Source organism: Aulonocara stuartgranti, assembly GCF_965226115.1.
Source record: "Aulonocara stuartgranti genome assembly, chromosome: 7".
NCBI lineage: Eukaryota > Metazoa > Chordata > Actinopteri > Cichliformes > Cichlidae > Aulonocara > Aulonocara stuartgranti.
Genome location: NC_138945.1, coordinates 56,689,287 through 56,707,098, shown reverse-complemented (window position 1 = coordinate 56,707,098; position 17,812 = coordinate 56,689,287). Strand labels below are relative to the sequence as shown.

The following is a 17,812-nucleotide window of genomic DNA, read 5'->3' as shown; positions in this document are numbered from 1 at the left end:
ATCAGAAAGGGTTTTATTGCCAAATGTTGAGCAGGTTTACAACATTAGGAAATTGCTGCGGTGCTTCAGTGCAAACATACTGTCATAAATTACACTTAAATAGACATGAAAATAAAAATAAGAATAAGAATTAAAAGAATATGTATATATATATATATATATATATATATATATATATATATATATATATATATATATATATATATATATATATGACTCGCCTGTTCCCACTTGAGCTTCTCATTTCTCCTGCCTTCATTCAGATTTTGTAAAAACAGCTTCCTTTGCTTTCTTACTCCCATTGCCTTTTTTATCCCCCTTCCTCCATTTCCGCCGTATTAAGCCCTCTATCTCTGTCCTACTGACATGAAAGACGTTTTCTGGCCTTTGTCATATGTGCCATTTCATTTCCTTTAACTTCATAATGTGCTGATAGCCATAAAGTGTTTGCTGACTATCAAAAAGTCCCAATAACTGTGCTGTAAAGCGGCCAATGATAAAGCTGAATCTGAACTTACTGTTATTTTTAACTGTCTTATGATTGCATCGACTGAACTACTAAAAGTATTGAAAGTATTTCTCCTGTGTATGCTGATTACGTCTTTATGTCAAATGGAATGTAAAACTCAAAGACAGGATCTCTCTTGGCTCTTACTTTTCTAACTTCAGGATAAAGATAATGAAAAAAGACTAAATTAAACTAAAACTAAATGCAAGCTTCTCATATGGGCTATATTGTAAATAGCATAATAATAGTGAATGTCTGCAGGTGCTTAGCGTTGCAACACTATTACCGCCTGCAGGTGGCGCCAGTGGACCGCTTCTAACACGCCGAGGAACAACTTCTGCAGGCTATAACCTTCTGCTTTATGTTTTAAAATCATGTTCATTGGTTCAGAGTGAGCAAACATGGGTCTGTATGAATATATGTATGAGTTGTATACATATCACACACATGTTTTGTATAATATATACAGATATATTAGTAAAAATAAAAGCGGGGGTACACCATTAAAGCTTCATACGCACTGTATTTTACACATTTTGATTGCACATATAATAAACTTTATGGTATAAAACAAGTAGAAACAGCTGAAGCAATCATTAAATCACCTTTTTCTTTTTGCAGAAATTGAACTTGCAAAGAAAGCACACAGCATGGGACACAATAACTTCCCGAATTCTCCAGCAATGCAAAATGGAAAAAAGCTATAAATTACTGAGAACCAATAGAAAATCTTAAGCAGCATAAAACAGCTCTCAGCATAAATGGAGGCTACAATATGGTACAAAATGCACACTGTGCAAGTAAAAGACATCTTTGAACCAAACTGAGGGCTGTCGGTACGGGTAAAGGTTTTCACACCACCTACATGTTTTGTCCAATACCCAATGCATAGGATGAGTACAAGGTCAGCAAATGCCACACACTGCAAGACAGCGCACGTGTGTCAGGCAATGGTAAATGTCAAGCATTTCGATACAGAGTGGTTAATCTGCAAAAATCTACAGTACATTAGCCATGGTATATCACACAAGCAGAGAAGTTGATAAATGTTGCCTACAAATGTGTTCGAAATAGGCCGGCTCAGATGGCATATTGTTTTGGTTGCTTCTTCAGGCTCATGGATCTTTCAGTTTGTGAAATCACATGAGTGGCTCTGTTGTTGAGGAGTCTGCATTCATGAAGAACATCTGTACAAAGAAAAATACATAAAAAGTCAAGGAATGCACTATGCATCTAACACTGTTAGCAACCAGCTAGATATCTAGGAACAGGTCTGCAGATATTCTCTTACCATTAAATTGCTTATAGGCTTCTTCAATAATGGCATTATTAGATCTCTTTATCTCCCAGTAACTATCTTCCACCCATGGCTTGCAATCAGAATGTTCAACAAGCTGTCCATTCTTGTACAGACCAGCTGATCATCATTCAAAAAAAGTAAATATCAGTCTCGGTATATTATACAAGCAGAGGCAAACACAAATGCATCACAACTGTCAGCGGTGCCACAATCACCAAATTAATCCAGTAAACAAAGTGTGACAACAAGTTCATTAAAATATACCTTTTATGGTATCATCAATGTCCTTGCATAACTGATACAGATCGCTTCCACGCCCAACAACTCTTTCACCTGCAATTTAAGCAGATTAATTCATTAAAACACGAAACTCTTACAAGTTAATGTTGAGCAGTTAAATGTCCAAAGAATGGGGAAAAAAAACTTACCATCCAGGACTTTGATATTGGGGAACATCTCGAGAACTACCGCTCTATATGAAGAGTTTCTGCACACTGCCATAAAGAAACTTAACATGAGTTCATTAATCGAGAATTTCCATCCACTGGAATATGTTCAAAGTCACCAAAATTACCTGGATTAGTGTAATTATATGTGTTGTCTTTCAGACGTATATTTTCTAGCTTTCTCAAAGAAACAAGGCAGTGTAGGTTCTCAATACTGTTGAAAAGCAAAACAGACATGCTCTTAAAATGCCTAACAACATAGTAACTTATGCATAAAGCTTTTCTGCTTTTATGTCAGTAACACAGCCGCTTGTGACATATTCACATTTTTAATCACCTGCAGGAAAAAAAAGACATTCAGTGGTTATTTAGTCTTACCTGGATATAATATTACCAGCCACATTTAAGTTCTGTAAAACGTCACAAGTGCGCAGGGGCTCTGGAAATACAAAAGCAGTGACCAATTTATGAGAAATTTTAAAGCCTTTTCATGACAGTAATCATCTTAATAATGCAAGAAATAAATAATCTTTTTCTTCTAAAATTGTACCTAAATTGGAGACCCTGTTGTTAGACAAATTGAGGACTGAAAGAAGCCGTAAAGATGCTAAAGGAGCCAAATTTGTGATATTATTTCCAGAGAGGTCCAGTCTCTCCAGGTTTATACATTCCCCAGTGCATCCAAGATCATGTATACCTACAAGACATACAATTTAAATCATAAATGAAATGCAAATTTTGCAGAATGAAATGCTAATATATTATTTCCATCTTACCGAGATTTCTTAATTTGAGAAACAATATCGACTCCAGATCAAATTCCCCGGTACGTGACTTGAGCAGCACGGCAGTTATCTTTTCATGGTCTGCATCTGAAAGAATACGAGTCACAAGACTTCAGCAGAGCAAAGCATATTTATTTTTCTATTTGCATGCACCCACTCTGTCATTGTTCGTGAGTCAGCACAGCAAAAGAAAACGCTAGAAGCACAGTGTCTGTTCTGCTTACAGTATAAGCAAATAATCCAGGCAATCATCTCTAATAGGGGACAAAAAAAAATTCAGACAAGCAGTTTCTGAATTTCATATCTGGCTGCACGCTGGGATGTCCTCTTGAGGATAGGGTCACAAACAGATGTGCTGCTGGGTGGTATTATCTCGCCAGTTGTATGCATAAATAAAAGAAACCCAGGGAGTTATATTTGGCTTGATTCCCTGAGGCAGTGTCAGCCAGCTCTTATTAAGAGAGGTAAAAGGAAATCACGGTTGACCAGAGATGATGATGATAATGATGCTGATGTAGGGCTCTGTTATTTTCTTGGTGATCCTCTTATTATATTTTCAGATATGCAGCACAATTTTTATTTACTTATTTAAAAACTAAATGAGCACTGACAGACATGGATTTATATCCTTAAATATGACAGAGAATGGATTGGGTGTAAGCAGAGACTAATGTTTTGCACTGCACCTGCAGAAAGAAAGGTCACGATGTTTAGATTACCGCACAGTCTGCCAGCAATAACGTTACAACTTGTTAGCAGAGGCATTAAAGGGACTTTGTTAGCCCATGTTAGCTATATTCGTGAGACAGCGGCTGCGTGAATTAAATCATGAGGATGATTCAGCCGGATGAAAGTGGGTGGGTTCTTGAATATAATTAAAAACGTTCCCCGTCTGTTTTATTTATTTATTTTGTCATGAGATGATATAAGCAAAATGTTGTGTAACAAACAAAAAGGGGTTATGTTGTAGCTGGAAGCACAGCTACCTAGCATAAGCAGCTAGTGGCTAGCAAAGCAACGTAGCAACAAGCTACCCATCACAACTTACCTTGGTCCTTCTCTCGCTTGGAGTCCATCCTGGGCAACTTTGCTACCTTCAAAGCTGCCTAACCCGGTAAAGAGCGACACTTTTAACCAGTGTGGTGGTTAGGAGAGGTAGTGGCTCTGTGGGGTGAATGTGAAATTATCATCTGTCCTGGTGTGCAGTCAGGATACGCTCACTGTACTGCCGTGCTGTAAATAGCACGCAGGTGGATGAGACGGACCTCAGTCTCCGCAGCCGGCAGAGGGATGGGGGAGGCGATCATCTGCGGAGCAGGCTGCTGAAAGAAGCTGCACACCTGCTTAATTAAATATATAAATAAGAAATGCACATATATTAGATGCCGCTTCTGTGCAACAGGTTCTCGGGTCAATTAAAAGTTGTCGTCTTGCTACTGTGCCGTCGATAATAACTATGCTGGGGTTTCTGCATTTGTGGTATGCTACTACTATATGTATATAGCAGAATAGTTATGCATTGTACCAAATGGTAATTAGCAGCGGAGCCAAAAAAAAACAACAAGTTTTTCTTCTCGTAATTACTATACATATAAATATAATATTGGGCTTGTACTGTATTAAATCTGAGGTGGACATATTGTAATATTAAATATCATTGGCATAGTCACCTGTAAGATAACTTTTATCATTGTATTTACTGTGCATACTGCAGGTTAACAATGTATATGTTTTTTTTTTTTAAAAACGAGCAAAAAAAGTGCCCAAATTTTACAATTTAGCAATAGCGGACTGGTTTAAAGCACAGATTGCATCTTATCAGTGATATCAGTAATAGTCTGTTCGCAATATTGTGTAAGATAGAAGAAGAAAAAAGATGTTTAATTAGTGTGTAATTAAGTGGCCCCAAGGTGAGGTTACATCATTCCTGTTGCTAGCAGTTTCTAGTTCACAAGTAGGCCTTTTTATTTATTCATTTCTTAGCTCCGGTCCCATTGGTTTGTCTGGACTCCGGTGGACACCATCTGGGTACTTAAGGAGGGGAAACAGATCACTTTGCACTCCTTGGGGTCAGCAGACAACATCCACTGGCTCCGACTTAAACGAAAATCTTTATTACTAAGATATATTCTTGACGCACTTCATCTACTTTTGCAGTCGTGGAGGACATCGTCTGGAAGGACACCAATACCCTTTGATAGGAGTTTGCAACGATATAAATTCATCTTGTGCGGAGACTTTGTCTCTGCGGACCTTCTAAATGCCTTTCATTGAGAAAGGGCTTTGGACATTCAGTGCTGTGAATGTGTACAAGCAACAAATTACTTGATCAAGATGGGTAATAAACAAACGATATTTACCGACGAGCAGCTTGATGCTTATCAGGTAAGCTTGTGTCCATACCTGTGTTTGGAATCTGGATGTCAAGCAATTCATTCAAGTGAATAATGTTTTAATGTCTTAATTATGTGCAGCCAATAAACACATCACTGGAAAACTTTGAAGGCTAAGTGAAGTAAAAATTAAACATGTTTTTTTTTGTGTGTGATTATTGCACTCCTGTTGTTAGACTAACACAAATCATCATTTTATTTATCTTTTTATTTTCTCAGATATTGAAAAGAGGGAAAGTCACTTTATAAATATTGATTATTACCATCTCTAGGGTGTTTCGTTGGTCCTAGTCCCCCCATCAATTTCATTTATGACAGACAAAAAACAATTTCCTACTATAGTGTCGTCAGCTATGGCCACATTTTTATTTAAATATTGATAAGCAGATAGCAAAAGGTCTTGATTTCATTCCAAACTGGAGGATATCATGTAAACTGATCATCTAAGAAGATCTGACCTTTTGTTCCCTGTAACAAAAATCCAGGTTTTCCCAGAGAGAAAGACATCCTCATATGCACAGGTTTATCATGTGATTCGCTGTGGGCTTAATAATTGATGCCAAAGCCAGCGATGATGTGCCGTGAAACTCTACTCTCAGGACACAGTTTCTCAAGAGCTTCTCTGGTTACTTCAACTACTCCTAGAGTACCGTTTCTGTTTGTCTAACAGTTGTTATCTCTAGAGTATCACTTGAATTTATATCTTTCTTCGGCTCAAATAGATCATTGGATACTGCATCAGCGTGCTTCATTCAACGGGGAATCTAGAACCCAACAGCTATAACTTAAGCATGACTGTAATGGCATTTCTAAGTGTCAGCACATTGTTATCTCGTGTTATGGAGCATAGCAGGTAAGGTTGACTTTAGTAGGTGTATCGGTGAAAGCAAAAGGTGCAGTCCCTTGAGCTCATCTGACTGCACTCTAACACCCAGGGGAGTAGCTCAGACAGAATTCATACAAAAGACAAATGTAAACTGAGGTGCCCCCGGTAGAGCCGTTGGATAATGCGTGTGCCAGCACATGCATGTCAGACAACAGCAGATTATGTTCTCATGTACTTAAACGCATCATCGTTTAGGAGAAACCAGACACCCCGCTCAGTGTTTTACAGTAATGATTCTTCACAGATGTGTCATTGTGAGCATTTTATGCAAATTTCGATTGCACCTTAAAGGATTTGTCATCATGTTCAGTGCTATAAAACCTTCAATTCAAAGTATTTGTTTTTCACATGCTGTTTTTCTCTCATTGCAGGATTGCACGTTTTTTACTCGGAAAGAAATTCTGCAGTAAGACTTTGATTTTTTTTCCTTTTTATTCTGAAAAATCACTCGCAGATATATGTTGCACTGTCTTTCATTTAAACCACATAAATTCACCACTTACACTGACCATAAGAAGATGCAAATATGTTGTTATAAGCCTTTCTTTTATTTTCCTGGGGTATTTCTTTGCTCTTTGGACTATGTGTGCTTTAACTGGGTCAGGATTTGGCAATTAATACTGTATGTTAAGTTTTTTCATCCATTCTTTCATTACATCGCTTTGTATAAAATAGATCACTACACTACAGCTAGCATACATGACCAACATTACCTTGGTATTCCTGGAGTTGGTTGGGCTGTTTGCTTCTGATTTGCTGATTTACAGTAAATCAAAAGCTGAGTTTTGGCCTAGAGACACCAGTAACTTACCAAATGGCATGCATATATTTGTGTGTGCCGTTGTGTTGTTTTATGTCATAAAATTGTTTCCAACTGAGTGTTAATGGTAACTTATGTGCAGTGACGTATGACCCCAATTATATATGTATATTTGTTAACATTAAAAGCTTTCACTATATTGTAAGTTTTCACTTCATTTCGTTGTAATATTTTGGTTTGAATCATGGTAACAGACCTAGAACAAGATTCAGAGATTTGCTGAAATACATGCAGCTTGACATCTGAGCAGCTAGAACAGACATACAATGGATATACAGATGTTTCACTCAGTAAACATAATGTGGATTATGATTTATTTCATATACAAAATGCATATAAATCTGCATAGTGTAGCACAGTGCTGCTATTTATAGTGTAATGGCTCCATTCCCTCTTTCATTCACTATCCAACAAAGGTCGAATGTTGGTCTCTTTAAAGTATGAAATACAGGCAAATATACCATTTAGTCAATGAATGGAAAAGTATGTGGATTTCTGATTTGTAAACAGTGCTGTTACATGCAGGTGTTTGTTAGTGACGATCTAGAAGGTTCTGTCCGTTAGCTGTAGCTGTAGTATGTTAGGTAAACCTTTTGAAATTCACGTTGACCTTTTGACTGCCGTATCGTTTTCAGAGCCATTCAAAAAGGGTGTCACATTTCTGCTTATACATTAAAAAAACTAAATCAAATAAATATGATAACACTAGTTGTCACGACTCACTGGACGGCTTAATTTCTCTCCTGTTGTTGCTTATCCACTTGATGACAGGCACAAATGACTCGCTTTTTTCGTTAACAGAAGTGAGCACTTACTGTACCTTTGCATTTCACTCTCTTTTGGCTGTGGTTTGTTCTAGATGTTAGATTAGATTTTTTCTTTTCTTTTTTTAGCAAGAAATTCTTTACTAATTTGCATTTATTTTTACAACAAAATAAACAAAATAAGGCATTTGAGAATTCTTTGTGTACTTGGTTCTCCTCATTGACATCAATTTGACCAAAGCTAGTAGTGCTGGATACTAAAAAGAGGTCACAATAGGGTGCTAAAAAACACTTCTTTCTTTGGATTTAACTTTATTGACATTGCACAAAAGTATTCAGAAAACAAAATGCAATTTGGAAAAGAAGATATATTGTTCATTTTTGTTAGAGGAAGTATGTGACATATATGAAAAAACAGTTAAATTTAAACAGGTTTACTTGTTTCAGTAAACCTCACTTGTTCCTAGCAGTCTACCAGTGAAACTCAGTCACTTTGACAGGTTTATCTAGTTTAATTGTAGTAAGTTTGTTCTCAAAGACTAGCGTCCCTGTTGATGAATACTCAGATATGCCCTGAAAGTATTGACTTAAAAGTCAAAGGTCTATTTTCTTTTCCTAGGCTGCATGGCAGATACCATGAGCTGGCTCCACATCTTGTACCAATGGACTACACCAATGAACCTGATTGTAAAATCCCATTAGCCTTAATAGTCAACATGCCAGAATTAAAGGTAAACCCCCCACCGCTGTTTTAAAGCTCTGTTTTGTCAATGTGAGCAGTATGCTTGTGTGTGTAGAACTGATTGTTAACACTGCCCGTCTGGCTGTACTCCACTACATTGTGTGAGCTTTTGAAAGTTTATGTGCCGTGAATTGCTCTGACTGATTCTAAAAGTAAATCAAAAATAAATTTCAAATGCCATTTTGCACACTGTGACATCTCAGCCACATTTACCTCAGCTTTTCTCTGAAACAAGCATGAATGCCATACCCTTTAATATGAAGCCCCTATTCCCCGCAGAGTATTACCACAGACACTCACGATGCACCCTTCCTCTCAGCATGATTGGGCCTTGTCTGTAAAACTGTCACAATAAGGCTGGGTTATAAGGATAGCAGAAAAAAGATGGAGAAGACTAAAGACACAATTGGTCCTCTACAACTTCATGACTATAAATTTGTCATCCTATTTTATATATTTCTATTTAGCTGATTATTTATTGACCTCAAACTTTACCCTGGGCAATAACACTTTCTTATTTGGACTCACTGAACTACAAACTCTGATTTAATAGCATTGTCTTGAATATCGTGAATATGCACTACCAGTCAAAAGTTTTAGAACACCACAACTTTTCCAGTTTTTTATTGAAATTTATGCAGTGTAATGTTTCATTGCACTCTGAAATGAAAGCATTTTAAAAATAAGCAATTGAAGTTAAAAAGGAAATCATCAATCAATCAGTTTATAGACCAGAATGTATTCTAAACTTTTGCCACCTTTGGCAGATATAACAGCTGAACACACTCGTGCCATTCTTTCTACAATAGAAGTCAAATATTCTTCAGAAAGTTCTTCCCCATATCTGTTGCAGATGTTCCCATAAATGTGTGGCACTTGTGGGTTGCTTTGCTTTCACTGTTCTGTCCGGTTCATCACAAACCAGCTCAATGGGATTTAAGTCTTTAGACTGTGCTGGCCACTCCATGTTTTTAAGCTTACCTTGTTCTTTTTCCTTATGTAGTTCTGGCATAGCCCAGACTTGTGTTTTCGGTCATTATCTTGCTGTAGGTTGAAACCTTGACCAACTAGGCGCATACCAGAAGGTATTCCATGGCGCTGCAGAATGCTGTGGTAGTCGTATTGGTTCAGGGTGCGTCTCACTCTGTACAAGTCACTGACCCTGGATCCAGCAAAACAGCCCCAGACCATCGCACTTCCTTTACAGTTGATTACTCAGAGCACATTACTCCGGTTCTGGCCTCCCTGCACTGGCTTCCAATTGAATTTAGGATTCACTTTAAAGTCCTTTTCTTGATTTTTAAATCCTTTAATGATCTGGCACCTGCATATTTGTCTGATTTGCTGAAGCCCTATGTCCCCACTCGTTTGCTCCAGTCAGCTGAGGAGCTGTTGCTCTCAGTCCCCAAATCACGGCTGAAACTGAGAGGAGACCGAGTGTTCTTTATTGTGGCTCCAAAGCTTTGGAATAATGTTCCTCTTCACATTAGGCAATCGACATCAAATTTTGATTCATCACTCCATAATGGCTGTGTTTCATTGGCCCAGGCAAGCCTCTTTGTCTTATACTGACATCTTAGCAATGGCTTTCATGTTGCAACTCGTCCTGTCAAACCTGCAGCTCGAAGTCTTCTCTTCACAGTTGAAACTGAGGCTTGCTTACTATATGTTGTCGTGTGAGCCACCTATCACGGAAGCTGTTGTCCTCTGATTTAGTTGTGGGTTTGGGTCTGCCAGACCTCTTCCTGTCAGATTTTGCTCCAGTTTCTGAGTGCCTTTTGATGGTGGAGAAAACTCTACTTACTGACACCTTGACTTTCTTTGTAATTTCTCTGTAGAAAGACCTACATTTTTAAGTGTCATCAACCCTCTTTTACTGTTAATTGCCTTTTTTCTCGTCATTTTTGTTAACCCATTTTGTGTTCCCTTAAAAAGGACTTTTTGTATAATTCTGAAACATACATTATTTTTCAGTTATGAGTTACCTTACCTTTTTTTTCTACCTCTTGCTGTTCACCACTTGCCTTTGTACCATTTCAAGCTATTCAAATTCAAATTCAAATTCAAATTCAAATTTTATTTGTCACGTACACAGTCATACACAGTACGATATGTAGTGAAATGCTTGGACAACTGCTCGTGACCTAAAGAAAACAAAAAAGGAAAGGCTATGAATAAGATAGGAAATAAATATGAAAAATTAAAAAGGGTAAATTTAACTAGGAAGGAATAAAATATAAATTAAGGTTAAAAATGAAATAACTGTACAACACAAATTAGAATGAAGGGTAAATTTAACTGGGAAGAATAAGATAAAATATATAAATTAAAGTTGAAAATAAAATAACTGTACAACAAAATACACAATACACAATATAGAACTATATAAGAATGTATGAAGAAATCTAAATATAAATAAATATATACACAATAACAGCAGCTGTACAAGTATTAACTGGAAATGAAGAATATAGTGACCAGTGTTGTGCAAAAACAATGTCCAGAAAGTCCAGTGTGTGTGTAAGAACCATATGTGTGGGTCAGTACTGTGTGGTGGTGTGATTGAGAGACCGTATCGCCTGCGGGAAGAAGCTCCTCCTCAGTCTCTCTGTGTTGGTCTTCAGGGAGCGGAATCGCTTTCCTGACCTCAACAGAGAGAACAGTCTGTTGTTGGGATGGCTGAGGTCCTTCACGATCTTCCTGGCCTTGGTCCAGCACCGCCTGCTGTAGATTGAGTGCAGGTCAGGGAGCTCGGAGCGGATGGTGCGCTCAGCTGACCGCACAACCCTCTGTAGAGCTCGTCTGTCCTGCATGGTGCTGTTCCCGAACCAGGTTAAGATGTTTCCCGCCAGGATGCTCTCTATGGTGCACGAGTAAAAGTTCCTGAGCACCTTGGAGGGCAGTTGGAAGTCTCTCAAGCGTCTGAGGTGGTAGAGACGCTGTCGGGCCTTTAAAACCACAGTGTTGATGTGACAGGACCATGACAGGTCCTGCGTGATGTGAACTCCGAGGTATTTGAAGCTGTCCACTCTCTCCACTGGGCACTCGTTGATGACGGGGGTCTGGTAGTTCCTCTCCTGCTTAGTGCTGAAGTCCACTATCAGCTCCTTTGTCTTACTGACGTTTAGAAGGAGGTTGTTCCTCTGGCACCAGTTCTCCAGATTCCAGATTCCTAATCTCAAACTATTCATTGGACTTGAACGACCTGAATTGCAATAAATAACTAGAAAAATTGGGGTGCTCTAAAGCTTTAGAAAATCGTTTTCTTATTAAAATATCTTATGTTTGCCATTGCAAATGTGTAGGGCTTTTTTGATGAGTGATTTTTATGTTTAGATGTAAACAAAATTCTGCAGTTAAACACAATCATGTTTTCTCTCCAGGAAAATCCATTCCGCAACAGGATCGTGGAGTCATTCTCAGAGGACGGGATGGGAAATCTTAGCTTCAATGAGTTTGTGGACATGTTTTCAGTCCTGAGTGAAATGGCTCCTAGAGAACTCAAGGCCATATATGCCTTTAAAATATACGGTAACATTTCAAAGCATCAGTACGTTATAGAACTTCATTAATTAAAATGTTCTAATTCTAACTTCTGTTGCTGATAGATTTCAATGTGGATAATTACCTGTGCAAAGAGGACCTGGAAAAGACTCTGAATAAGCTGACAAAGGAGGAGCTGACTCCTGAAGAAGTTGAGCTGGTGTGTGAGAAAACCATTGAGGAGGCAGATTTGGACGGAGACCACAAACTTTCTTTTGCTGACTTTGAAAATATGATATCCAGGGCCCCGGATTTTTTAAGGTAAATAAATTCATGTTATTGCAACAACATTGATAAATGAAAAACAGAATTGGACTCTGGATTCCTCCCACAGTCCAAAGACATGTTTGTTAGGTTAAAATAAAACAACTGGGTGGCATGTCATTACTTAAACCATGTCATGCAGACACGTTGTAAAAAGAAGAAGGCCTGGATTTCAATCAAAATTGAGGTGATTATAATTGGCCCTAGAAATCTCACAAACATTGTGCCTAATCAGGTACTTATTCTGGATGGCATTACTTTGGCCTCAAGTAACACTGTGATGAATATTGGAGCCATTGTTTGAAGAAGAAAGTGTATACTTTATTGGTCCCCGTGGAGAAAATCCCTCTCTGCATTTAACCCATTCACTCAGTGAAGCAGTGGGCAGCCATTGGGCGCCCGGGGAGCAGTGTGTAGGGACGGTACCTTGCTCAGGGGTACCTCAGAGTAGCTGTTCAGGGGAATCGAACCCCCGACCTTCCGATCATGGGGCCACCACTCTACCTACTGAGCTATCCCTGCCCTGCCTTGACCAGGATTGTCATGATCTGCTGGCGCAGACTGCGCTTTGAACAGAGGACTGAACTGCAGACGTTTATAGACAGGACTGGGCTTAACAAAAAGTGAGCCGTTAATTTAGGCTGGGTGAAAATCAAACAAAAACGCAAAACAAAAGGCAAAATGAGACTCAGACTAACAACAACCTAAACTGTGCATGGAGCATGGAGCAAGGAGGGAAATGAACTTGCGTTCCGGCAAGGGACAACAGGGAACTGACACAATGAATACACAGGTGATTAGAGAGCGGAGACAGCAAGGAAACATAGCTGAAACAAATAAGACACAGAAACAGGAAGCAAAACTAAACACAAGCACATGAGACAAGGGCCATCAAAATAAGACAGGAAACTCATTAAGGCGCAGGCTAAGGTACACAACTTGACGTGGGAAAAAAATAGCTCACACAGCAGACATACATGAAAGAGCTGAAAGACAGAGCGAGCCAGGGAGCTAGAGATGAGAGAGAGAGAGAGAGCGACGGAGGCAGAGGGGAACAGAGCGAAAACAAACATGACAGAGAGAATAAACAGAGACATAACCGGGGAAACAGATAAATAAACACAAGACAAGAGGGATGAGACAAAGACTAAAGGCACAGACAAGAAACCAAAAATACAAATAAACCTTAGAGGCAATAAAGGAACTAAACTCAAGACTAAACTGTACAAAACTTGAACTTAAAACAATCTTCATCATGCAAAAGAAAGAATCATGAATCCAAAATAAACTCAAAACGCTGGGTCAAAAACAGTACCAGGAAAAGGATATGACTGCTTTCTTTTATTTGTGCAGTATCTCCAAAATTAGAACTATCCCTTTACAGAGAAATGATGAAAAACCAGTTCATGTATTCATTACTGCTGTAATTTAATCATGCTGCTCTAAAACTTCTGTAAAAAGCCTTCAGTTTATCCAAATTCTGCAGCAAATGTAGAAACAGGAACAAGAGCCAGAGAGATCACATTTATTCCATATTGGCTTCTCTTCACTGGCTCTTTGTTAAATACAGAATTGAATTTGAAATCCTTCTCACTCCTAAACAGTTTTGAATAATCACCCCTCCCCAGCTGATCACAGCAGATTGCTGCCCCTTACTGAGCCTTATTCTGCTGGAGGTTTCTTCCCGTTAAAAGGGAGTTTTTCCTTTCCACTGTCACCAAGTGCCAAGGGAGATTGTTTGAATGTCAGGGCTTTCTCCAGAATACTTTAAGGTCTTTATCTTATTTGTTGTTGTGATTTGCTGCTAAAATAACTAAGCCTGAATTGAATTGAATCTTATGTATATGCTTAAACTTATTTTGTGTATTTTACATTGTGTTTAATTATGTGTCTATTAATGTCTGTGTCACCACTGTTGATTAAACTGTTATCTTGTCTGTCTTGGCCAGGACACTCTCGCAAATGACATTTTAAAAATGAAGAATCTTATTTCTCAGGTTGAGTAAAGGATAAAAATGTTTCATGCACAGTAATTGTTACTTTTCTAATAATCAACTTTATTATTTTTTCAGTACCTTTCATATAAGAATCTGAGAGGGTTGGATGGACAGCTTCTAAGTTGGCTGGACCTCAAGACTTTACCTGAGCCATGTCCTGATCACAGCACAGTGGTTGTCTGTCACTATCCATCGTCCCTCTCTGACCTTTACTGCAGTCGGAACTTGAGAAGATGGATTCTGATGATAGCAAATTTTCTAAACCCTGTAATTGTTTTGAAACCATGAAAAGGCAGCATATCAAATGTTTGAATTTGATGCTAAAAACAAGAAGAAGGGCTAGAAAAATGAAAAGCTGACTAACACAAAAAAAATTATCACAGCTACAAAGTATCATAGTTAAATAGTAATGTGACCGGGTATAATGAAAAAGAGCAACTCTGAGAAATGCATTAGCTATTAATTGTACTACATAATCTAATCAAAAGTTCAGAGAAGATGTTGTCTTCTCAAAGAGATGTCTCTCTATGCAAGGACAAAACTAAAAACCAATACTGAACGGCACACTGTGTTAAAACCAGACATATCAGCAATGAATATCATTGCTTGGTCTCAGGAACACTTTCAAAACCATTATCACTGAAACTACATTGCACATGATTCCCTGTGAAGTCTTTCTGCAGTGGCACCTTCAGAGACATCCAGTATTTATAGAGCTACAGATAAAACTTGAAGCACAGCAGCAGGATTAGGGGATATTCTATAGCTATGCAATAAATTAAGTATTTATGTTGTTATTGTGCTTGTACTTTGCTTGAATATAATGACAGTCATGTTGTACTGTTCTCCAGTTAGATGAAGGGCTTTGTCATCCAAACTCTTTGTGGTAGCTTTCATCATCTGCCATTTACACAAGATGTCAGTTACTGCCATGTTTTGGATATGTATTTTATAGGACTTCATGTAATGTCTTGTATTTGTCTTCCTTTGAATAAATGTTGTTTTCCAGTGTGCTCTGACTTAATGCACTTGTAATTTACTCATAACAAAATATGAAGATGTTTGCACATTAAAAATTAGGAAGCATGTGCTTCAGCTTAGCCTCTCATGTGAGCTATAATACATTTTTAGGGAGGATGTGATTATTAAGACAGAGCTGCCTCGCGTTCACCAGCCTCTGAACATCCTGCACATTCGGCTAACTTCAGCAGAAAGCTGGAGGAAATGGTTTTGGCTATGTTGGTTGATGATTAACATGTGGTGGTTTCTTGGCTGGAGGATACAGATTTGCATCAGTTACACATGGTGTATTGTGTTTTAGATTTGATGTTTAGCTCGGTAGTTCTCATGAGTCGTACTGCAGAATTGGTTGATAGGTATAGCCATACATGCAGACCTTCACAGTCACTAAGGAGATTGGGTCGGCTGAGGCTTAAATCTGATTTTTCTTTCTTTTTGGCAAGTGCAATGATTGCAAAATGGTCTTGACAAGTTGAAAGACAGCCTTGGCCAAGTGCTGAGGTGCTCAAATACAGAAAAGTCACACGCAGAGATACCGTTTGATGTTGTGTGTTTTGTGGAAAGCATTTTGGTATTGGTAACACAAACTGTAAAGTGTTGTGAGCTCCTATGCCACCACAGGCCCAGACAACAGGCAGAAAAGGTATGCATGGTGCATCTGAGCAAACTCCATGTTTATGTGCAACACCTCATCTGGATAAAACACAAGTGCAGCAGTAAATGGAATGAATTCTCCTCAACTGTACTCTGAAAAATGAAGAGAGGGAAACTGAGGGCCTTATTTTAACTGACAGTTAAAATCTGTTCAGCTGTTGTGTTCAGTTTAATAAGCAATCACCAGAGCAGCTAGTTAATTCTTCAGTGTCTTATCTGAAGATTCATTTATGAGGACAGCATCAAATATTCAGGGCAGTAGAGTGCTGATTGCAGAGCTTCATTAATGACGGGTGTCACAGGGAACATCTGTTAGTTATGATCTCGGCAGAGCCACTTTCTGCTGCAGTGTGATTATGATGCTGTAAAACAGCCATTACTTTAAGCAACTGTTTCTGAGGGTGAGAGCGGCCCAACAGGGTGTGAAACCCACGCTGGTTTCGCTGCTTGAGAGCTCAATTTGATCTGATTTAAACTCTCTCGCTTTGCTTCGACAGCATAGCGGTGAAGATTTCTCGCTTTTCTTTAAAAATGAAATAACTTGTGAACAATTTCAAACACTTCACTTGAGCCAAATATACATTCAAAAGTGTACATAAACCATAACAAATAATCAGTGACAGCGTTAAGTGAGTAAGCTGTGTGTTTGCGATTGTTTCGAATATTCTTTATGGCAACTGAGAAAACGTTGTCGAGATAAAGACACTAATGACATGTGGGTGAAAGCTCTCACACTAATAGGTAGACCTTAAATGCAATTTACATTTATTATACGATCAACAATAAGCCTTCAAGCTTCAACAATTTCACGAGCTTTAAACACAATAATACACTGTGCTGTTAGTAACGGTGTAATATGCAATGCCTGTCAAACACATCAGTTACCCTTAAGTGTTTCTTAATGCTACATAAAGTAGTTATTTATATAATTGTAAGAATGTACTGCTTAATCGCTGTCAACCTTACGCATTTTGTTATGTCAGTGTGCTTTCAGATGTGCAGAAATACAGTCAGGCAGTTATGACTCTTGTCTTTGATAAGTTTTTAAAATCATTACCCCATGTTTTCCAGTGACGCTTTATCATGTAGATCTCAATTGTGAAACAGAAGGCGACAGAAATGCCACAAAGTTAATGATCTGCCAAGCTGAATGTTTGATTATCAAGAGCTTTAGCATATCCTAGTCTGCACTGCCTGACTTAAACCAGGAACTGCTTATTTCCTAACATCTGTCACACTGTCCTACATGAAACGACACAATAGCTCTACTTTTCTCCCCCTTTTTTTTCTTTTTACTGCTTCAGAGGATAACCATGAAAGATATACACTAAGTATTCCCTTTATTGTACTTTTACTGGCCCCAGTAAAAGTATAATTAAAAAAGTAAAAGCAAATGATAGAAGTTAATAAACCTTTAACCCACTTCCCCGTTGGTGTCACAAACAGACGTTTGAAAACTGTATGCAAATAAAGTTTCCTGTGAATGTGCAAAACTGACGGAAGCAGCATGTAACATTTTTAAAGATCAACTGTAAACACGGTGCCATGAGATGAATTTCCACATATGGTAATTTTCTGTGACAACATGATTTAGTGTTTTCAGGGAATGCTCTTTGAGTGAGCGATGGAAAACCATAATCAGAGTGCATTACATGGCCAAGGCAAGCTAAAGGTGGAAGCATTTTCATAG

The 17,812-nt window shown here is 38.3% G+C and overlaps 2 protein-coding genes across 6 annotated transcripts; one reads left to right on the top strand and one right to left on the bottom strand.

Moving 5' to 3' along the window:
- Window positions 1-222: 222 nt before the first annotated feature.
- Window positions 223-4,465, bottom strand: lrrc61 (leucine rich repeat containing 61). Of its 2 annotated transcripts, XM_082539078.1 has the most exons (9): window positions 4,088-4,460; window positions 3,031-3,126; window positions 2,805-2,951; window positions 2,633-2,693; window positions 2,383-2,468; window positions 2,237-2,302; window positions 2,073-2,141; window positions 1,800-1,925; window positions 223-1,695 (listed from the first exon to the last, which is right to left on the bottom strand). In XM_082539078.1, exons 1-9 carry the CDS (start codon window positions 4,113-4,115, stop codon window positions 1,589-1,591), a joined length of 786 nt encoding a protein of 261 aa, XP_082395204.1. In that variant the 5' UTR covers window positions 4,116-4,460; the 3' UTR covers window positions 223-1,588. The 2 variants fall into 2 exon arrangements, with proteins under 2 accessions (XP_082395204.1, XP_082395205.1); XM_082539079.1 differs by lacking the exon at window positions 1,800-1,925 and having other exon boundaries at window positions 4,088-4,465.
- On the top strand, window positions 3,578-15,395 carry cib2 (calcium and integrin binding family member 2). Of its 4 annotated transcripts, none has more exons than XM_082539083.1 (7): window positions 3,578-3,892; window positions 5,197-5,424; window positions 6,690-6,724; window positions 8,522-8,633; window positions 12,028-12,175; window positions 12,253-12,448; window positions 14,524-15,395. In XM_082539083.1, the coding sequence occupies exons 2-7, from the start codon at window positions 5,374-5,376 to the stop codon at window positions 14,543-14,545; spliced, it is 564 nt and encodes a 187-aa protein (XP_082395209.1). In that variant the 5' UTR covers window positions 3,578-3,892; window positions 5,197-5,373; the 3' UTR covers window positions 14,546-15,395. The 4 variants fall into 4 exon arrangements, with proteins under 4 accessions (XP_082395209.1, XP_082395207.1, XP_082395208.1 ...); XM_082539081.1 differs by lacking the exon at window positions 3,578-3,892 and adding an exon at window positions 4,455-4,518 and having other exon boundaries at window positions 5,023-5,424; XM_082539082.1 differs by lacking the exon at window positions 3,578-3,892 and adding an exon at window positions 4,977-5,108.
- Window positions 15,396-17,812: the final 2,417 nt, after the last annotated feature.